General features: G+C 44.2%; 2 protein-coding genes across 3 annotated transcripts; one reads left to right on the plus strand and one right to left on the minus strand.

The window, feature by feature from the left end:
• Positions 1–642: 642 nt before the first annotated feature.
• Positions 643–17374, minus strand: Hif1an (hypoxia inducible factor 1 subunit alpha inhibitor). Of its 2 annotated transcripts, XM_042689254.1 has the most exons (9): positions 17218–17374; positions 14779–14982; positions 14250–14500; positions 11927–12075; positions 8927–9072; positions 7486–7592; positions 7047–7110; positions 6705–6815; positions 643–5974 (listed from the first exon to the last, which is right to left on the minus strand). In XM_042689254.1, the coding sequence occupies exons 2-9, from the start codon at positions 14953–14955 to the stop codon at positions 5930–5932; spliced, it is 1050 nt and encodes a 349-aa protein (XP_042545188.1). In that variant the 5' UTR covers positions 14956–14982; positions 17218–17374; the 3' UTR covers positions 643–5929. The 2 variants fall into 2 exon arrangements, with proteins under 2 accessions (XP_042545188.1, XP_042545189.1); XM_042689255.1 differs by lacking the exon at positions 17218–17374 and having other exon boundaries at positions 14779–15020.
• Positions 17375–17526: 152 nt separating this feature from the next.
• On the plus strand, positions 17527–22089 carry Ndufb8 (NADH:ubiquinone oxidoreductase subunit B8). Its single transcript, XM_042689563.1, has 5 exons — positions 17527–17646; positions 17882–18008; positions 19310–19409; positions 19822–19977; positions 21902–22089. Exons 1-5 carry the CDS (start codon positions 17562–17564, stop codon positions 21992–21994), a joined length of 561 nt encoding a protein of 186 aa, XP_042545497.1. The 5' UTR covers positions 17527–17561; the 3' UTR covers positions 21995–22089.
• The last annotated feature ends 400 nt before the right edge of the window (positions 22090–22489 follow it).

Here is a 22489-nt window from a genome sequence, read left to right on the forward strand (position 1 = left end):
GCTGCTTCTCCTTCATGAGCCCTCGACTCCAGCTACCTCCCTCACTGAACTGAATGCCCAGAGGTAAGGACTAGCAAAGTGCTTGGGACAGAAGTGGAAACAAATGATAGCTAATATTCCACTCATGCATTTTTTTTTCTGAATTCTAATGTTCTGCCCTACAACAACCTTATCTTATAATTTAGACACATTAACAGGTAAACAAATTAAAGCAGAGGCTTGATTTGACTGCAACAGAATCTCTCTCAAAGGAATCTGAGAAGCTCTCTAATGATGGCAGTGCAATGAGGTGCTTGTGAGTCAGAGGTTGCAGAAGGGGACTGATACCATGAGGAGCCCTGCTCAGGAGCTGAGCAGTGCTTTAGGGTGAGAGGCACCAGCTTCAACAGCTGGAATGAGGAACCACTCAGCTCCCACTGCTATGTGCAGCAGGTATTTGGCTCACCAACCAGAAGACACATCAGCCATTTGCCTAGAACGGGTTTAGGTATCAAGACTTCAGTCTGCCCCCAACTTACATGGATAGCTTTAGGGGTATTTTTCCTTTTCTTTTCTATAATTTCCTTGAGAAAAAGAATTACTTAGATCTGTTTAAGCATCAGTAAAACCAAACCTTTGAGTAAGTCACATAATGAATATAACCACCATCACAACCATTTATTAAGTGCTTTGCCAGGCACTGTGCTAAAGCTTTACAGACATTATTTTAGTTAATCCAACAACCCTGAGGTAGATATTTTCAAAATCCCGGTACCCACCCCCACATATCATAGTTAAGGAAATTGAGGCTCAGAGAGATTAAGCAAATCAGCAGAGTTCAAATCCAGGTGATAAGCAGCAAAGCTTAGAAATCTGAATTTAGGGTATCAGACTCCAAAACCCATGCTTTCAAACTCTATGCTAGATTGTTTCTTTTTGAAAGTTAAAGAACACACTGCCTTTGTACAACTACTTTTTTTTAAGCATATTTTTTCAGAAACATGAAACCAAATTTTAGGTGGAGAGGGGCAATTAATTTTTTGAATCAGCTTTTGTACTCGAAAACTCTTGAATGGAGAACAGTCTTGGAAAAAGCTGGCCATGGAATATCATTCTCCTGTTCTCCTACCCTCCAAGATCATTCTCACCTGAGACCTCTACTCCTGACATGACACTTAAAAGTTTCCCGTCCAGCAACCACTTGCAGAGGTCAAACTTGCTGACACTGAGCCAAAGACCTGAGATAAATTAGGACATTCATAAGATGCCCCCTCACCATCCCTGAACTGATGAGCCCTAAGCACATAGACACATTTAGATGGCAACACAAAGTTCAGTTCTTCCACCTTGGCTTATGTAGTGCTGCTCCATTCTTAGTTTCCTAACCAACTGCCACCTCCTTCCCACCACCAGGTCTCATCTGAGACCTCACTAGTCATTGGTTCATGAGCCCCAACGCTGACAGTTTCTGAGCCTTTGTTCCCCAGCCAAGCCCCAAAAGTGCTTAGCAAGGCTCTATTCAGGATCCCATGAGCTATGACAGCTGAAGGACACGCAGAAAAGGCTGCCAGTGTGAGGCAAACTGAACCAGAATTACAAACTGACAAGGAATGGCCGGAGGACAGAGCAGACAGCACACAGGGAGTAACTAGGGATAAACCATTTGATCCATCTAAGGTCAGAAATAGAAGATAAATAGGTATGAACCCAGAGAGAAGGATCCATCTAAGGTCAGAAATAGAAGATAAATAGATATGAACCCAGAGAGAAGAGGCCAGAGCTTTGGGGGAAAGGGTCTTGGTGAAGGGGCCACTGGAGAGCCTGGCAGGAGAAAGTTCTGGAAAGGGAAGTTGAAGCATCCCTTTAGAGCAGGCAGTTTGAGAAGACACTGAGAGAAGTAGGCAGAGACTAGAGGATAAGCAGCTGGAGGTCCCAAAGAGGTCATGGACTGAAACAGGCCAGGGCCTCTGGTACCCCAAGCTACTTCCATGCACATGTTGCACCACCCCATCCAGGCATGAATGGTCACTGCCTGTAGCCCTTGCTAAATTCTGCACCAGATTTTGATGGGTGGAGACCCAGAGGTAGGGAATTTAACAATGTGAGAGGCCTATTCTTAGGGAGTCGATATGAAAGAGAATCCTCACTCTCATCCTTGAATGATTCTATGATTTAAGCATACTACAAACCACAAAAGCATATACAAACCATAAAACTGAGGAATACCGCTTAGTGCAAATACCGACTTCGAAGTTTGAAGGATCAGAGATGAGAACTCAGGAGACATGGGTTTTCTCTATGTTAAGACTCAGTCTGTTAATTAACCTCATCATAGGCTCACAACCTGTGACCAGAAGACCCAGTACCCTCCATAGTCATGATGGCACTGATGGGAATTGATGGGAAATCAATGTTGCTGGGAGGCTGCAGGATGAGTCCTTCTCTGGAGAAAGCGTTGCGCTATCATCTTCCTCCTCTCTACATAAAGTCCCTAACTGTCTACAAAGGGTATCAACAACATACACAGAAGCAGTGACCAGTTTCCCACCGGGGTTCTTCTCCAAGCAGAAGCTCCTGGAGTTTGGTTTAATTAAAAAAAAAAAAAAAAAACCACAGGCTTTTCTCTTAACTCTGTAGTGCTGGAAGCTGACAAATACTTGTCACAGGTGGGGAATCATCAGTGTTGACTACCAGAAAACACTTTCCAACAAACAGTAAACACATGGAAAAACTACTCTATTATTACCTATGCCCTAAAGCTTGTGTTTGACACCCATCTTTGTTGGCTCTTTCCCAAAGAAGTCTGTTTCTGTATCCACTTCAGGCTGCCTTGAAGAAATACAAGCTCCACCCACTTGTGGAAACCAGAAAAGAATATTTGAACCAAGAGTCTCTGGGGGATGGAGGGAGGGATGTCTTCCCATACTGGGCTGGCCCATTGGAAGGATCATTCCCCTTTCTGTCTCCTAACAGATTCAGATTAATGATCGCTCATTCCTAATTGTCAAATTTCTTTTCCTTCATCCTGTGTCTAATCACCAGTGACAGAAACCATTACGCAAATGAGAGCAGACGACTTCCCCCAACTGTTCGCGTTGGTAAAAACCTTGTAATTTAGAGCTCTGATTTGTAGGGGAAGCTGGTCTCCCCCAGGCATCTTGGGCATCTGCTCGATGGATGCCCAGAACAGCCCCTCCTCCTCCAGAATTCCAACACCCACCCCACCCCAACAAATATTTGATTTCACAAAACAGTAGTTTATATTGTACCTGATGTGGAAATAGGAGCTTGCAATATGGCTGACCTGAAGACAGGTCCAAGTCACATCTGACTGCCATACCGCTAGCTTGGATGGGGTAATGAATGGGACATGGGGTAAGAGTTACAGCAACATTTCCTCTGCTGCAAGCACAATTTGAGCCCCAACCACCCTAACTCCAGGTAGGTGGAGCACTTCCATCTCTTCCCTGGGGTAAGTGACCCAACAGAATGTAAACCAAAGCTCTTACATCTAGAACTGGAATTTCAACTCTGATGCAGAGATCTGCTAGGAGGAGCTCCTGGATGTTGTCAGCAAAGCACAGGGACCTAGAATTTCATCCCACACAATGGTCCCCAGCACGCTTAGCTTGTTATATGGTTTCTCAGGCAGTTTTACCAGGTGTCTTTAGTGGAGCCCAGAAGGACTTCCTGTACCCTTAGTCTTAGCTCACCTGCAGACACTGACTGAAGCCTGAGAACAAGGAATCAAGGGAAGATGGGGAGTTTGGTGGAAAAGGAGGATGAGGTGTTGCAAATATCACTTGGTTGCTACTAATCACTAAATCTCTTTGAGCCTATTTCTTCATTGGTGAAGTGGGAAACCTACCTTGCATGACAGTAAGGAAGAGAGATAAAAGCACTAGGCACATATTATGTATCTAAAAATCAGGAATTGCTGCTGTATTATCTAAGGATTAGGACTGACGCTGTGAAGGTCTCAGCCTTCTTTCCTTCTTCTTCCCCTCAGCCACCTTACAGCAAGCCTGTCAGCATTCTTTTTTGTAAAGACCAATCCATAGCACCCTGTTGTGTATCACCTACAATTCTGAGAGTTGAGCAGAAAGGCAGCACACTTGTTGAGAACAAAGATAATCTAGCTTTCCAACGTGACCGTGGCCAAGTTTATCTTTCATCTGCCCTGCTCTTTGTGGCACTCCTCTTTCCTGAAAGAAATGGAGGCATGGAGTTCACTGTAATCACATTTCCCAGCATTGGCTGTATTTTAAACAGCTATACTTGAGAAGGTACTGGGTTTGTAAATCCATACTCTATCAGAGAACCCCAGAATGGGGCTCTAAAATGAACACACATGCCCCAAATACACACACAGGTGCTCACACACATACACATGCATCTTTTCAGTCCATCAGGGCACTGTAAATGGAACTTCACACGTGAGAGCCATAGTTCAGAAGTAAACCTTTGGAGGGACTTCCAATGGATGATGGAGAACAGATTGGAAGTTAATAGACAAAGGGTCGCCTCTCTTCCTGGGGGCCCCAAATACCCCACTGAATAGATGTGAATGATGGCCCTCTGAGTTGTGCAATACTTAGCTGCCCAGCTGTAAGATGCAGCCCTGAGAAGGGTTCCCATGAGTAGTTGCTAACAGAAAAGGAAACTCTCCTTTCATGTTCTACCAGTTACCCTTTTGAGGGTGTAGAAGAACATCACAGTGGGGTCTGGCAGAGGCGCTGGCTTTAATAGGCAAGGATATGTTTCTGCCCTTGCCCCCTGGTGGATAAAAGGTAGTGAGTTAGCTGCCTAAGCTTGACCCCATTTGATCTACTCAGCCAAAAAGCTCAGCAGTAGTAGGAGACATGGCCTGGACAAGAGGGATAGGATCTGGAGGCTACTGCCTGTCAGCCTTAGGCAGGTTGCAATGAGACCTGACTAATACAGAACAGCTAAAATCTGAGTTAAAAAGCTGTAGTATCCAGGGACTCAAACCATATTGTCACACTGGACAAGGTAAGCAAGTGAAGAACCTTGGTAGGCAGGAAGCTGGCTAGTTTGGACACACCCACACATACACATGTGCAAATGAATGCACACGTGCATGTGTGCACAAAGAGGTTAACATCCCTAGCCATGCTAACTCTCTTGATAGTTACAGGGGCAAGAGCTGGTGCTAGAAAAGAAAAGCTGTATGTGTCCACAACTTAGAATGTAAGCACAATTCTTAGTTCTTATGTCCCAAGGTTCCTTTCAATGTATGGCTTAAGATTGTAGGTCCCAGCTGGAATCCTGTCCAGTCCTCTTCCACTAGACAGCTATCTAGGCTCCCAAAGGTAAACCTCCCTTTCATCTCCCCAGTAGAGTCTCAACAGCCATTTCTATCTGGCCTGCAGTCTGAATGTAAAAACTGGCTGGAGCAGACTGACCTAATGGACAAACTGCTTTGGCTCTGCAGTCCAGAAGCAGTGGGAGTGTAGGAGCATATCCTCTCTCTCAGGCTGAGGCACTGAGGCTACAGGAGATAGGTCTAAGAGCCAGAAGTGACATCCTGACCCAGGAGGAGGGAACAAAGATCAACTACATACCTGCATGTATGTGTGCACACATGCACACATGCATACACTCACATAACCCGAGGTTGACAGACTAACACAGAGGGACATAATGACAATCAGAAGCTAGGACTCCACACACTGGATGCAAGACTTTCGGGAGGCAGAGAAGGAAAGTGTTGGGGCACAAGAGGCAAGGGTGAGAAGTCTTTCAAAATAGGATTGGAGTACCAGCTACCCTTGCCTTGCCCCAAACACCTGCCTCCAGGGTCATGGCAAGAGTCCAGTCCATTGAAGTGCAGCGTGCAATACTAGTGCTTGGAGTCTCCTGTCCTCATCAACGAAGCAGTGTGGACGGGATAGCAGTCACCTGGCAGGAAGCTTTGACCCCTGGCAGGCTAGTTGTATCGCCCTTTGATCATTGTGTTCAACAAGGGGCCCACCTGTAAAGAGACAGAGGAGGATCAGAACTGCCTGGAGTTGGACTGGGTGTACCTAGAGATAGTTAATGCCCAGCCAAAGTCAGGGACAAGGCTCACATTCAATCCTGTGAGCAATCTAATCAAATTTATTTATGAAGATCATGGCGGGTGTGTGTGTGGGGGGTGCTTACTACATACACCCTGTATCTGCAAGTAGCACCCAGACAAGAGAAGACTGGAGGAGCTAAAAAGCTCCAAATACCCGAGAGTATGCCTACATGTTGCTCTAATGTTCTAGAGGAATGTTAAATGTTTCTCTATCTTCAACAAAAAGCTACCTATGATTATGCCTGGTGCTACTTCCCCATTCCAGAGGCATCTCTGAATGCTTAGGGTTCTTATAAGAAAAAAGAGTATTATAAATACAAACTTCCCTCGTTTACACAGTGGGCCAGAGATGCACCTGCATGGAAAGCAAAGCTACCTACAGCTTGGCCCAGCTGGGAGAGCACAAGATGCTTTATTGCCCACTTCCCATTCCAGAAGAATCCGTTTAGGGGTCCCCAGCTGGCACATAAGCCCCCTGGGGGACATTACTACTAGCATGGAACAGATTATAATTGATCCGTCAGTCACACCCAGTTCTCAACAGAAAAGGCTTTTCCAAACATTCTCGTAACCTTTATGAAGAGAGGATATCAGATACTGACAAAGAAGAGCCTTGGAGAATATTGCACCAACCCTGTCTTACCTCTTGTGGATTCCCCAAGGCTTCTCCAAGCATTTTTTCAATGTTTCTCATGATAGCCACTTTCTGATGAGCTTTGAGAGGATATTCAATTCTCTTAGGAGTGGGAGCCCCCTATAAAGGAAGCAGCAGCTCAAGAAATGCTCTTAGCAGCAGATTCAATATCACCTCACTGTTTCTATACTATTCTTCTAAGAAACTAATTCAATTCTATCCCTTTGCTTCTCACCTAACCTGGGAATCATCCTAGGGATGACCAACCATCTAACCCAGCCCAAACCACTTATTAGACCTACTTCACCCCAGCCCCAGTTCCATCTGGGCAAAACAATCAGACATACTCACCTTATACCAGAAGTTCACGGTGATAGTAATCCCTCCATTTAATAATGACTCTATGTGATGCCACCTGCAAGAGAACAAACAGGCTTCTAGTTACATTTCAGAGGAGATGGAAAACTCAGTAAAATCCAGTTAAAGGAAACAGCAAAGGTATCATATTCATACTCATACTGTTAAAACACAGAGTAACCTAGTCTCTTAGTAGCAAAGAAGTAAGAACAGTTTTTCCAGCTATAAGTCTCTTTGGATTTGGCAGATTGTTCTCTTTTCCTATAGACAGGATTATCTCCCCCACGTGTACGCATGCTCACATCTGGATATGCCAACCTTCCTATAGACTGCCTAAGACCAATCCTGCCACAACTCAGAAGGGACACAGATAAAGCTTTTTAGGGAATGAGAAAGATTCTCAAGAGGCCCCCAACCCTAGCTTCATCCTCACCAGTACATTGGGATGTAAAGAACATCACCAGGACCAACAACTGTTTCATAACCAACGACATTTTGAAAACTGGGGAACCTCTCGTAGTCAGGATTGTCAAAGTCCACCTAAGGGAGTAAAGAAAAAATAAAAGTCAATCACCAGGAGGGGGTAACAATGTTCGACAAGACATGTACTCATTACCATACTTATATAAATGTAACCCCTTTGTACATTATATCACCCTTACAATAAAAAAAAGTCAATCACCAAATCTTTACCAGTGACTATGTGCCAGTTACTTTGAAAAAGATGCCTTTAAAAAATGTTTTTATGGGGCTGGGAAGATGGCCTGGTGGTAGAGTGTTTGCCTAGCATGCATGAAGCTCTGAGTTCGATTCCTTAGTACCACATACACAGAAAAAAAGCTCGAAGTAGTGCTGTGGCTCAAGTGGTAGAGTGCTAGCCTTGAGCAAAAAGCAGCTCAGAGACAGTGTCCAGGCCCTGAGTTCAAGGCCCAGGACTGGCAAAAAAAAGTCTTCAGAATTTATGTCTAGTAGAACACAATGCACATTAAACCTGCTTTCTTTCTTGAAGAACAACATCTACATAAAGCAGTGCTTACTTGAATATCAAGTGATAAAGAATCCTAGGTTTCAATGCTCCTGTGATGACTACCTCAATGGCCCAAATTAGGATTCATGCATAGTCCAAGCCTCAGAAACTTTTTCCTCTAAACAATTCTAACCAGGGGCTGGGAAGGTGGCTCAGTGGTAGAGCGCTTGCCTTGCATGCATGAGGCCCTGGGTTCGATTCCTCAGCACCATATAAGCAAAAAGAAAAAAGCCGGAAGTGGCTCTGTGGCTCATGTGGTAGAGTGCTAGCCTTGAGCTGAAGAGTTGAGGGACAGCGCCCAGGCCCAGAGTTCAGGCCCCACAACTGGACCCCCACCCCCCCAAAAAAAATTCTAACCAAGTAAGACTTGTATGAAGTAATTATGCAGCTTCCACCTCAAGAAAGAAGGGGTGTCTTTGGATAGCCACCAACTCAACTATATGCCTCACTTAGGTCCATGAACTACACTGTGATATATCTCACTTTTATTCACCTACTTCTATATAGAAAGAAACAGCATGTAACAATGGTTAAATCCAATGGAACGTTTTGTTCCTTGAACTTGTAAGCCAATCAGAGTAATCTGAGTCCACCAACATCAATGATGGAGTCTGCCCCCCAAGAATTAGCTCTACGGGCTGTTTATACTTGTAAACATCTGGGGACTACCACAAGAGCTTGGAATATGTGAGCTACACTGTGGAATTATCCTGTAGGATTTCATCTAAGGCAATACCAGCCACTAATCCAAATCTGGCATTACTACCATAGGGAAGGGGACAAAAGCTTTTGATTTCTAGGCACTCCTAGAATCTGGAGTTCCACACCCTCTTCCACTCAAGCTCACCTGGCTCTGTCTGTCACATGGGTGATGGACAGGGTATGGATAGAGGCACTCAAATTGATCCGGAGGGAATAAGATACATCGTTTATGGCCTTTTATCTGAGCAAAGAAGTTCTGTTGCTCATCATAGTGAGCAGGTGTCACATTTCCTGTAGAAAGAAAGACATTTTCTTATCTGGAGAAGTAACTCTACTACACAAGTTAAACAAAGAGCCCAATCAATGCCAGAGAGAAACCCAGTCTACTCCCACCAGCTAATGGTTCCAAATCAAATTTTAGGCAGAATCATGGAAATTGCAATAACAACTTTTAGCAAATTAAATGTTACATTTATGAGTACTAAGTCCAGCAAATTATCACTAGGCAAGAGTCCATCATCAGGTAGCAAGGTAAACTTTCCTAAAAGATGGCTTCTGCACTTACTGAAGGCAAAAGCACATCAAAATGATAGTCACACATCAAACAGGGTAATATACTGCATATACTTGCACTCTTCTTGACTATGCCAAGAATTTTAGGGAAGTAAAACAGTTAGGAATGACTGACCGGCAGGTGCCAGTAGCTCACGCTTGTAATCTTAGCTACTCAGGAGGCTGAGATCTGAGGATCATAGTTCAAAGCCAGCCCGGGCAAGAAAGTCCTTGAGACTCTTATCTCCAAAAATCACCAGAAAACCATAAATAACACTGTGGCTCAAGTGGTAGAGTGCTCGCCTTGAGCTGAAGAGCTGAGAGACAGTGTCCAGGCCCAGAGTTCAAGCCCCACGACCGACAAAAAAAAAACCCCAAAAACAAAAAACAAATGACTCACCAACAACACATGCATGACCTGCTCTGAGGAGTTAACCAGTCATTTAAGTTGTATAAATATGTCCTTACTTTGGGTAGGTCTTTTGAAGCTCCCACTTTACCACATTTGTGGGATATAACACTCCCACAGCAACACTTGGGCTCAATGCAGCTGTGACTTTCACTGAAGGGAAGTTTATCAGACTACAGAAGAGAGTGATGTAGAAATAAGGTATATTATATCACCTGGTGTGTATGTTCCATCTATTCCTGTGTAACTGAAGTTACCTCTGTACCATTTGCAGAATCCTTGCATTTAGAAAACATTCTCTAGCCTAGCCTAGATATGCCCAGACAGTTGCCTTCTCAAATGCTGAGAGTCAATATGACCTCAAAGGACAGTTGTTCTCTCATTTCTCCCTAAGGAATCCCTGTGCCCCACCTACCACAGGAAAAGAAAACGACAGAAAAACTCTGAATCATGGAAGAAGAACTGACTGCCCCCTGGCAAAACAACTAAGAAGTGGCATCAAAGGAGCACGTATATGTCATTTTGTAAGCTGCACTGCTAGAAACCTTCAAATCCAAAGCAAAGACCATTAAGAATTTTCAGAGTTCAATAATCAGGTTAATGCCAACGAACAATTACTGATTCTTTGTTTTAAGAAATCCTAGCAACTCAGGAGACTGAGATCTGAGGATCACTGTTCCAAGGCAGCCTGGGCAGAAAAGTCCATGAGACTCTTATTTCTAATAAACTACTTACAAAAAGCCAGAAGTGGCACTGTGGCTCAAGTAATAAGAGTGCTAGCCTTGAGCACAAAGAGGCTTAGGGACAGTACCCCAGCTCTGAGTTCAAGCCCCAGGACCAAAAAAAAAAAAAGAAAAGAAAAGAAAGAATCACTATCCTACAATATTGTGAAATTTATGCAATCACTTAATCTTAATAAAAAATATTTTTAAAAAAAGAAACAAACAAAAAGCTGGGTGTCAGTAGCTCAGGCCTATAATCCTAGCTTCTCAGGAGGCTGAGATCTGAGGATTGTGGTTCAAAGCCAGCACAGGTAGGAAAGTCCGTGAAACTCTTATCTCCAATGAAGCACCAGAAAACCGGAAATGGTGTTGTGGCTCAAGTGGTAGAGCACTTGCCTTTGAGCTGAAAAGCTGAGGGACAGTGCCCAGGACCAGAGTTTAAGCCCCACGACTGACAAAAAACAACAACAAAAAAATATATTCATCATTCACTAAGTATCTATTGAGGGCCTTTACTGGTAGAAATAAAAATGAGACTATAAGGACTGAGGCATGGCTTAAGTGGTATAGCACTTGCCTAGCAAGTAGGAGGCCCTGAGTTCAATTCCCAGAATCACATACACACATCTAAAAAAGAAAAAAAAGAGAAAGAGACAATGAGCCTGCCCCAAATATAGTGCTCCTTCCCCAAATGGAGTCTAAACATATTTTATTCAAGAGAAAAACAGAAAACATCCACAAATCTGCTTATGTGTGCAATTAACACAATAGGACCTCCAGGGAAAGAAAATGAGAAGGTGGGAGAGAGAGGTAGAAGAAAGACTTACAAACTTATTTATTATTTCTGAATTTTCATCTCCATAAACATTTAAAAGATAAAGTTGAATCTACATTGGAAAAAGGTTATTTCCCTTTTTGCTAGGATAAAACCAGAGAGAGCCAATAGATAGCAGCAGCATTTCAGACGTTACAATATCTCAGCATATGCACCCAAAGAACAGCTAAGAAAGAGAAAAGCAAACTTTTTTTTTTTTTTGGGTCGGTCGTGGGGCCTGAACTCTGGGCCTAGGCACTGTCCCTGGGCTCTTCAGCTCAAGCCTAGCATTCTACCACTTGAGCCATAGCGCCACTTCCAGCTTTTTCTGCTTATGTGGTGCTGTGGAATCGAATCCAGCACCTCATGCATGCAAGGCAAGCACTCTACCACTGAGCCATCTTCCCAGCCCAGGAACTTATTTTTAAGAGGGCATGAAACTAGGTTAAAGGCTCAACACACTATCTCATTTAATCACCATAGCTGTTTATAAGATCTTATGATATTTCCTTTGCAGATGAAAAAGCTGAGGCTTAAAACAAGTTCAGTGACTTCTTATATGACATAGAACTAGTAAGTGATAGAGACAGAATTAGAAATCAGATTTGAATGACTTCAAGCCAAACTACTTTCTAAGATATTTCTTACCTTCCATGCCAATGAGCAGCAGGTTAGAGGTCAGCTGCCCCCAGCCACGCTTTACCTGTTGTTTATTAATCCAGTTCCAGTTAAAACCCAAGAAGTCCATGACAATCTTCCTACCCACAGTGTCATTCAGAGTTTGCTGGAGATACAACCTATGTTCCCCAAGAAAAAAATTCCATCAGCGTGTGCACACAAGTCCCCAACATGACCTCCCCACATCTGAAAATATAAACCACCAGCATCTCAAGCAGTTAAAGTCATGAAAATTTTGGCCGATGTGGATTCTCACAAAACTGAATTCTTATCTTGCATTCTCTGAACACCAGGTTTCTAAAAAAAAAACATCATTTTAAGTCTTTTATCCTTTTAAAAACTCAGGGCTCAGTCGGTACCAGTGGTTCACATCTGTAATCCTAACTACTCACTCAGAAAGCTGAGTTCTGCGAACTGTGATTTGAAGCCAGCCCAGGCAAATTTGAGAGACTCTCTTTTCTTTCTCTTTTTTTTTTTTGGGGGGGGGGGTCCAGTTGTGAGGCCTGAACTCTGGGCCTGGGGGCTGTCCCTCAACTCTTCAGCTCAAGGCTAGCACTCTACCACTTGAGCCACAGCGCCACTTCCGGCTTTTTTCTTTTTGCTTATGTGGTGTTGAGGAATAGAACCCAGGGCCTCATGCATGCAAGGCAAGCGCTCTGCCACTGAGCCACCTTCCCAGCCCCTTGAGAGACTCTTACCTCCACATAACTAGCAAAAAGCCAGATGTGGAGCTGTAGCTGAAATAGGAGAGCACCAACCTTGAGCAAAAAGCTAAGAGCACAAATCCTTGATTTCAAGCTCCAGTACTAGTGTAAACGAACAAACCAAGGTTCTCCACAAAGATATACATATGTGTGATTCTACGGTTTCCTAGAAGCTTATCCACAAAGCCATTTGTTCCAGAGGCTCTTAAGGCCTGACATCTTCTTTGGCCTTTGATAGCCATTGTGGTAGACTGCACTCCTGTTTACCAGAAGGTTGTCCCTATCAATAGAAGAGGCACTTTTCTGCGCCCACTTAAATTAGATTGGCTTTTTTAACTTTCTGACCAATGAAGTGTTCACAGAATTGACTTGTGTTGTGTCCAGCTGTAATTTTAGGAGACAGTACAAACTATCCCATCTTTCCTTCTGTCACAGCAATTGCCAAGGTCCAGCTAGAGCTGTTTCTGGGCCAATTTGGACCTCAGGAATCAACAAGATGATATAAGAACAAGATGACTTCACCTATAATGAACATGTATAAAAGTGAGAAAAGAACCTTTCTTGTCTCCAGCTTGAGCTCTAACTTGAAATCTAGTTTATCTTAACTGACTTAACCAGCTATCCAGAGCAGCTTTCTACAGCCTTATCAGGTGCACACCCAGGCTCCTTACATATCTGAGGAAGGTCATGTGTTACTCAACGAATATGAAAACTCTACCAGAGATGTTCACAGTGGGCAGAGTTGAAGAAGAGTCAGAAGCAGCCCTGTCTTGGTTCTAAGAAAAATACTTAACCTAAAATTGTAATGGTTAAGGCAATGTTGTTATTATAATAATAATCATTATTATTGATAGTACTCTGTTTAAACTCGAGTCAAGTACTTGCTAGGCACGTGCTCTACCCCTTAAGTATACTTCCAATCTTTTTCATCTCTAGTGGATCTTGCTATCCTTTAGCCCCAAATCACAACAAACCACATAACTTTTCAGCATGAACAGTCTCCAGTTAGCACAATATCTTATAAGACCTGCAAACTGTTTTAGGGATAAATCTAATGAGAAATAGCTTTGTTTAGGCTTCTGCTTAAAATTCTTTAAAAGTTGAATAGGTGCCCACACTTAAAAGTCCAAAGACTGTAAATAAGAATCCTCATTTTGAGCTTTTTTGAAAAAAACCAAACAGAACATCTAGCAATTCTAAGACTTGTCCTATAAATGAAATAATTATTCCTCACTTTGAATAAAAGATTTTCCTTCAGTTTCCTTAGTTTCCACCCAGATATGTTTGTTAATTTCCATCATTTGACTGACCTCTCAAGCCAGGTTTGACTCTCAATCATTTTGAGGAAAAAGAGACAGTAGAGATCCACAGCTCAGTCTAATAGTTTTCATATCCTTCAAGCTAGAAAGTCGACTGGTTGCTGCCCACCCCAAACCACCAAGTACAAGGTAGAAGGGAAGAATACCCCTTAGTATAAAGCCAGAGATTCCAATCTTTACTCACCTAACTCTGCCACACCTTCACACAAGCACAGGAAAGAAACATGGGTGTCATAAACCCACTGGTAAAACCAAAGTCTGCTAACTTACCTGTCTTCTCCTCCACGCTGCTGTATATCCTGCAGTTTCTCAACGAACTCATGAAATTTCATTTCCTGTCGGTTGGACTTCGGCTTAAAGTTCTGGAAGTTAGCCATCTTCTTCTCATCATAGTATAAGAACTTATGGGTGCTGGCACTGTACACAGAGAAGTCTCCATTGCCAATATTCTCTTGCAGATATCCAAGGTCCCATTTCAGGGCAGGATACACAAGATTTGTGTCAGTGAGCACCACAGGCTCCTAAGCCAAAGACACCAAGTGAAAAGAAGGAAATGCAAGAATTCCAAGAAGTAGGTGGGTTCACTTCCCTGACTCTCAACTTCAGAATCACTTTTCCCTTCAAGCAGCGCGGGCTCCTCACCGGCCACCTCTCCGCCGCCCTCCCCAGGTCTCCCCACCACCCGAGGTCCTGTTAGTGCACACCCGGGCGAGCCCCCCGCCGCTGCCCGCGTCCAGCGGCCTCTCCTCCCCACGGGGTCCCTTCCTCCTCCCGACCTAGGCGGGGCCCCGCCCCCCACCTCATTCTCGATGAGCTCTTCCGCCCGGGGGTCGCTCTGACTCAGACGTGGGATGGGTCGGGTCGGGAAACCATAACTGCGCAACTGAGATTCATCCCAGGCCGGGCCTGGGGCTTCGGCCTCCTCCCGAAGCTCTCCAGAAACCGACCCAGCAGCCTCCGCCGCTGTCGCCGCCATCTCTGAGCTAAGAAGCGGAAGCCCCGCCTGTTCCGGCCGAAACCACAACGGAAACCATAGAGATGAACCGAGAAACAGAGTGGTTCGGGCACGTGGAGAAGGAGCTCCACCTACTGGTGACTGACAGCTCTACAGCCTAGATTCCATCCCTGGAAAACTTAGGGCTAGACCTTGGTCCCTCAACAGAGAAACAGGGGAAAGGGAGGAAGAGGGGGACGGGGGGGGGGGGGGGGGGGGGAGGTCACAGACAAGCCAATCGACAAAATATTGCCTTAGTGTACCCAGGTCTACACAGGAAGCAAAGAAGGAGATAAGTGTAACTAAACTTTAGACATTAGAGTCATAGATGGAGAGAGAAGCAAGCCTACCTAAGGAAGACACATGGATAGATATCGGAAAAAAGACTACTCTGAAGTCTCAGGCAAAAGGTTAAGTGGAAAATACAAATTTTGGATGGAAATGTGGTTTAGTGGTAGAGTGCTTGCCTAGCATGCATGAGGCTCCCTGGATTCAATTACTCAGCACCACATAAAGAGAAAAAAGTGGAAGTGGCTTGTGGCTCAAGTGGTTGAGTGCCAGCCTTGAGCAAAAAGAAAAGCTCAGGGACAATGCTCATGCCCTAAGTTCAAGCCCCAGGACTGGCAAAAAAAGAAAGAAAGAGAGAAAGAAAGAGAGAGAGAAAGAAATAAGAGAAGGAAGGAGGGAGGGAAAGAAGGAAAGAAAGAGAGAAGGAAAGAGAGAGAAAGAAAGAAAGAGAAAGGAAGGCTGTCTGAGAAGGTGGCTCAGTGGTAGAGTGCTTGTCTCCCATGCCTGAGGCACTGTGTGGGATTCCTCAGCACCATATAAACAGAAAAGGCCGGAAGTGGCGCTGTGGTTCAAATGGTAGACTGCTAGCCTTGAGCTGAAGAACTGAGGGACATGGCTCAGGCCCAGAGTTCAGGCCCCACAACCGACAAAAAAAAAGGAAGGAAAAGAATATTCAAATCTTGCAAAATCATGCATGAGGTACATTGTGACACCTCCCTAGAGTCCCAAGAACTCAGGAGGCTCAGACAGGAGCAAATCATTTGAGATTCAGGGACAGCCTAAGCAAGCAACACAGCAAATCCTCTCTCTCTCTCCCCTAGTGTTTGAAATCAGGGATTCATGATTTCTAAGAAGATACTTTATACTGAATCATGCCTTCAGGTTATATATTCCCCATCTCTTAGAAATGAAAAATCAAGGACAGTTTTCTTTTGCTTAGCATCACTTGATTTTTTTATTTTTTGCCTATATCACCATCTCTCCTATTTGATTATATTTTGCTATGAGATCAATGCTATTATTAGTCGCCAACCATGGAACCCACATAATAACACTGGTTTAAAAAAGGCTGTATCAATGACCTCTAGTGCTTTATTTAAAAGTTCTTATGGCTGGATGTAGGGTCTAAATACTAAGGTTTTCATTATTTCCAGGTTTAAGGAAAGAACAAGATGCATGTAAATCAAATCCAAGTCTTGGAAGTCATCCGAAAGGGAATTAGCTGGATGTGATGGCCCACACTCCAAATCCCAGCCCTCTTGGGACAGGAAAATCAAGTTCAAGGCCAGTCTGGCTACATAACAAGACCCTGTCTCAAAAGACTATCAAATGCCAACAAACCAACTAACCGAATACAGCAATGGAACTTAGGGGACATTATGTTGAAAATGCACTATACAACTAGAGAGTGGGATGGGAAGGAAAAACTGGGTGAGAGTGAGGGAAGTGTTGTAACTATAACCCCTGTTTTCAGTATTTTCAAATAAAAGGTAATAATAAGAAAAGCAAAGGAAATTATTAGACCCATTTTTGTACACCCTACTAGTTCACATTAGCATATAGTCACTTTATTCTTCCTAATTAAGCTTTTTTTTCAAAAAAGATAGTTAACATTATTATCATCGAAATGATGATAACAATGAGACATGATGTAGCTGTGTTCTCCAAACGTGTGTGTTGGGAAGTTAAGCCCAATGCAATAGTGTTGAGAAGTGTAGACTCTTGGACATCTCTTTCAGGAATCATATCCATTATGGAAAGAGCTGTAAGCTGTGGTATGACACTGCTTGGCAGGGTTTAGTTTTACATTCATTGAGTTGAGGTGGCTGGAAAGTAGGAAGCTAGGAGCCAAGAGCCTAAATTTGAAGGAGGGCCACATCTGGGGATGGAAGGCCAGTAAAGGAGAAGAAAAAGGCAACAGACAATAATAATAATAATAAAAAAAGCTCGTCTTACTTGTATTGCTCCTGGTCAGCTGTCTACCTTAGGTGTTCAGGCTCTGAGTCCCCATTCTCTTAGTATATGTTTCTGTTAGATGAGGGAGGAAAGGAGCGCAGTAACACGAAATAGCAACGAAGTCACCTGCCTGGTTTTTCTCTCCTTCCTGCTATTTCCTCCTGCTCACTTTCCTAGCTATTTGCAGCACCGCGCTTAAAGCTCGCTCGGGATGAAGCCCGAAGGCTTTCCCCTCCCCCTGCCCCCCGCCCCCCGCTGCGCGCTTGGGCGGTCTTGTTTGGCCCGGCTCAGCCGCCGTCGCTGGCCTTTGCGCATGCGCAAGAGGAACCGCGAAGAAGGTGAAGATGGCGGCGTTGAGGGCAGGGGTCCTGGGAGTCCGATGGCTGCAAAGGACATGCCGGAACGCAGTGCCGTTAGGAGCACGGACAGGTCGGCGCAAACTGGAAAGTCCTTGGTGTGGGAAGGGGAGGCCTGAAATGTGTAGCGCCTGGAAGGGAGATCGTGGGTACCGTGACGGGGGCGGAGGGCGCATGCGTATATCCTGATACTGGGATCCCGGCTCCGGCCGAGTCCGGGACTCCGGCCTCTGCAGACATCGCAGGTTGGAGCCTCCCCGGCCGCTGGAGAGCGGAGTCTGTCTGAAATGGCCTCTTCTGCCATTCAGCCTTCCACATGACCAAAGACATGTTGCCGGGGCCCTATCCCAAGACCCCCGAAGAACGCGCCGCCGCCGCCAAGAAGTATAACATGCGTGTGGAAGACTACCAGCCTTACCCGGATGATGGCATGGGGTGAGTAGAGAGGGTCCGCTTGCCCCCGAATAGTGATGCGAAAGGACCGCTGCATGGGGTGTTGGACCCTGACCCGGTGGGGGTGCTTTCCTTGATGGACGGAGGCCGGGAGTGAGTGAGCAGCTGCAGCCCAGAGGATTTCAATTTTCTCCTTGGCTCTAGCTGTTTCCTCCAAAGAGAAAGCCGGGATTTTAATGACTCCCTCGAGGACTCCCGAGTAGCAGGAACCTTTCCTTGGCTTCATCCAGAGCGCCGAGTTTCATTTAGATTGAGCAGCTGCTGGGCTCAGGTGCTGTTATCCAGGCACACGACGAGGCTGGGGCTGGATTCCTGTCATGAGAACCGTATTTATAGATGGAGTTCTTTATTTCTCTGTGTGTGTGTGTGTGTGTACACATATATGTATATATGTGTGTATACTTATGTGCAGATGTGTGTATATATGTATGTATATATATACATATACTTCTGATAGAGCTGTGGAAATCGCCGCAAGTGTTAAGCAGATTAAATTACCAGCCCCCTTCATTTCCTCAATCTTGGATTCAGTACCCCCTATTCTTTTTTCTTTTTTTTTTTTTTTGGATCCGGTCCTGGGCCCTGAACTCTGGGTCTGGGCACTGTCCCTCAGCTCTTCAGCTCAAGGCTAGTGTTCTACCACTTGAGCCACAACGCCACTTCCGGCTTTTTTTTTTTCTGCTTATGTGGTGCTGAGGAATCGAACCCAGGGCCTCATGCATGCAAGGCAGGCGAGTACCCCCTATTCTGACTTTCCAGTCATTTTCTGGAAATGCTACCGTTGGTTTTCAATTGTATGTTGGACTGGTAGCAGTCTGTATAAGGTGAATCTGATCCAGCTAAGAAAGAGGTTCCATGACCTACTTGAGACATGGAGATGTGTGCCAGCTTAGAAATACAGTTGCTATGAAAATAATGCTTTTCTAATGTGTACACTTTTTCTTAATCCCAAGTGGTTTTGGAGCCAGACCCAAACTTTATTTTCATTTAGTACCTGATGAGGGCATCTGAACAATTGGTTTTTAAATTTTCTTTTAGCTCTAATATAGAATTATACAACTCTTTGAAAGAAAGGAAAGCATGGCTTTTGATTTTCAATTAGGACTTTTTTGGTTTGCTCTGTGTTTAATGGTGAGAACTTGAGATCTTGTTTGAAGAGTCAGTTCTTTTGTCCTTTGGCAAAGTACTTATATTTATCACTTGGTTTCTCATATCTGAGATGAGGACTCTGAATTGTCTGAGACTGATCGTGGACCTTTCCAGAAGTTCTTACTGTTTCTCAGGTATGGTGACTATCCGAAGCTCCCTGACCGCTCACAGCATGAGAGGGATCCGTGGTATCACTGGGACCACACGGACCTGAGGACGAACTGGGGTGAACCGGTGAGAAAACCATAACCCATTTTACCTTCTTTCCAGCCTTCTTGTGTTTTCCTGTGGATTCTCTCATTAGTTCCAATGATACTTCTCTATCCAGTTAACACTAAGCTTTCCTGCTCACAGAAGCAAGTTCAGTAATTTGAGACCTGAGGTTTCATCTATGGCCCATATAATGGGACTTCGAAGAAAAGTCCAAGCTTAGTACTGTGAAAGCATATTTCATGATTGAGCTTTCTCTGGTGAGGCTGAGACAGGACAGCATCCAGTCCCGTGGGCCCATGTGTCTTAGAACTCAGAATATGGCCCACAGGCAGTGGAATGCTTCTGTCAAGCCTTGTATTAGTGTGTAGTCTTAGAACTGCCTGCTTTTTGCAGGAAGACCACTTTGTGACAATTATCTGCCTTTTTGCCTCAGTTACATTGGGACATAGACATGTATATCAGGAACCGAGTGGACACATCTCCCACACCTGTTTCTTGGGATCTCATGTGTAAGCAGCTCTTTGGCTTCGTGGCTTTCATGGTTTTCATGTTCTGGGTTGGAGATGTTTTTCCCAGCTACCAGCCTGTGGTGAGTATCTGAGAAGTACTCCCCTCATTACATAAGTTTAGCCTCGTCTTAAGGAAGTGAAGTCTGGAGTAGATAACCAGCCAATGCCAAATTTGGCTTCTTATAGTCTTAGAAAGATAGAAAGGCCTTAACTCCTGGACTGGCACAAGTACTAAAACACTGCTTCATTCCTACTTCTTAGATCAGTCTAAATAGAAGTACTCTAGCACTAGATGAAGAGTAAGAATGTGGAAGCTGGCTAGTCTTCAGAGTTGCCATTTGAGGAGTGTACTTTAGCAAGTTTATTTCAATGAGTAGTTTGCAAGACAAGTCAAGGAATGTAGAGCTTAAAAACCTTAGCTTTTGTTGGACATATGAAGGGCACTTTCTATATTATACTAAAGGCAATGAAAAATCTACTCAAACAGTTATAATTTAGAGAATATAAAGGACAAGGAAAATACACTTTTGCTTTAAGAAGGCTTAAGTAAATTTAGGTAAATAACAGAGCAGCATTTGAACAAATACACTGGGTGGTTGACATGGTTTATATGTATAAATGCATGTGGTGAATGTGTGTGCAAACGGAGATGAGCTCCCATCAAGGAGTAGGGTTAAACTGGATGCTAAAAAATGGATTGGGTGGTGGGGAGAAATTGGAGAAAACATGTTCCCCTCCATTAGGAAAAAGAGTAGGGTGAGATAGAAAAAGGGTATAAAGTAGTTCCTAGGTAACCAACTAACAAGCTGGTGAACATTCAGGGTCTAGGCCCTATTTGGAGACCCCAATTTAGCAGCTCTATAGTAGGGTTTTAGAATCATTGTTTTCAACAATCTGATAGTGATTGGCAATTGTGATACAGATCTATACTTGGAAATCAGTGTATTAAAAAAAAAATATTGTGAAGTGAGTTGCTTATTTAAGTCAGACAGCTTTTATTGAATGGCTAAGGGATTTAGACTTGATAGTGTGGTGATGTATTCAAAAGATATGTATACAGCCCCTACCATGGGCCAGGCTCAAGACCCTATGTACCAAGAGTTGAGCTGAGGGGTGACTTGATCTAATTGTAGTAGAGTACAGCCATTTGGGGTTTTAGAATAAAAGAGTGATAGATGGAGGCTGGATTCTTAAGAAGATTAATCTGGGAGTCATCTCTAGGATGGATTGGAAGAAGAAATGAAGGCAGAGAGGCTTCCGTGTTTGCTGTGTTACCTTTGCAGAGATAGGTAACCAGTGTCCTGAAGGAAGCTGGTATATGTCTGTGTGCACTGACACGAGCCTTCTTGTCAAGCCTCAAGGGTTCCTTGCTGGAGAGTGCACACGGAGTTAGGGTGAGCACTAACTTCACTTCAGGAGAGCAAAACACAGTGTGGCTCTTCCATTTTTCAGTTCTGTAAACACATCACCCTTTTCCTCCCCTTGAGCTGTGTCCTCCGACAGCTGTTTGTTGGTAAAGTCAGCAGCCCCTAAAGCACATCCCAGCCGTGTCTCCTCTGTGCTTTTCCCCCACTGCTGCTCCTGCACGCCTCATTTGCTAGGCCACTTTAGTGGTAGAACCATTAGAGGCTGAGTGACTTAAAGGAGATTGAGTCTGTCTTGACCCCGAGAGAGAGTGGGATGGATGGATGCATCGTGCCATTTAGAAAGCTTTGACTGACTCTCTGTCTCATTCTTTCCTGTCTTCCCTCCTTTCCTCCCTCCCCACATTTCCCTTTCCTCTTCTCTTCCTTTTCCTCACTCACATGGTAGGCAGCACTTCTCTTACAATCTAGGCTCTTTCTGTGCTGTGGGCTGAGCAAGGAAGAGAGTGCTACTCTTTCAATTTTAGCGCAGCTGTGTCTGACTAGAAGCTATTATGTACCCATTAACTCAGAGTGGAGCTTAGCCAGGTATTGGCTGGATGTATGCTGTTCTTACTGACCTATCTTTCTTTTTTCTTAGGGGCCAAAGCAATATCCTTATAATAATCTGTACCTGGAACGAGGCGGTGACCCCACCAAAGAACCTGAACCAGTGGTTCACTATGAGATCTGAGGAGGCTTCGCCGGCTTTTGTGCCCTCAAACTAGGGTTCCCTCATTCCTAGAGATTTAACCTTAATAAAATCCCTATTAAAACTCAGTGCTGTGATATCTGTGCCTCATTTCCCCAGGACTAGTCACTGCTGTGAAGAAACCCATTCTCGTCCTTTTAATTTTTCTCCCTGCCTACTGTCTACCATCCTGTTTTCCTGCTCTGAAATTAGAAGGATGGGAGCAGGAATGCTATGTGTAACTTTCTAATTTGTTCATTTCACTGGAACTGTGCAGGTGGTTGAGAGGTCCACTTGCAGAGATAGCATTCTCAACTTCCCACATTGGAACAATTTATTTCCCATAAAATATGATAGTGTACACCTATAGTCCCAGCACTTAGGAAGCTGAAGCAGGAAGATTGTGCATTCAAGGCCCGCTTGAACTACATAATAAGACCCTTTCTCAAAGAAAGAAAACAAAACAGCCAATCACACCAATCAGACCCTTTTAATAAT

Source organism: Dipodomys spectabilis, unplaced genomic scaffold (genome assembly GCF_019054845.1).
Source record: "Dipodomys spectabilis isolate Male_0828 unplaced genomic scaffold, ASM1905484v1 ptg000125l, whole genome shotgun sequence".
NCBI lineage: Eukaryota > Metazoa > Chordata > Mammalia > Rodentia > Heteromyidae > Dipodomys > Dipodomys spectabilis.

Excerpts from the sequence above, each read along its gene's own strand:
- Hif1an (XM_042689254.1), bottom strand. The coding sequence starts at position 14,955 with ATGGCGGCGACAGCGGCGGAGGCTGCTGGGTCGGTTTCTGGAGAGCTT. Across the intron at positions 9,073-11,926 it reads GCTGCTCATTGGCATGGAAG|GAAATGTGACACCTGCTCAC; the intron begins GTAAGAAATATC and ends TTCTTTCTACAG. Across the intron at positions 6,816-7,046 it reads CCGTGAACTTCTGGTATAAG|GGGGCTCCCACTCCTAAGAG; the intron begins GTGAGTATGTCT and ends CTTCCTTTATAG.
- Ndufb8 (XM_042689563.1), top strand. The coding sequence starts at position 17,562 with ATGGCGGCGTTGAGGGCAGGGGTCCTGGGAGTCCGATGGCTGCAAAGG. Across the intron at positions 18,009-19,309 it reads TACCCGGATGATGGCATGGG|GTATGGTGACTATCCGAAGC; the intron begins GTGAGTAGAGAG and ends ACTGTTTCTCAG. Across the intron at positions 19,978-21,901 it reads TTCCCAGCTACCAGCCTGTG|GGGCCAAAGCAATATCCTTA; the intron begins GTGAGTATCTGA and ends CTTTTTTCTTAG.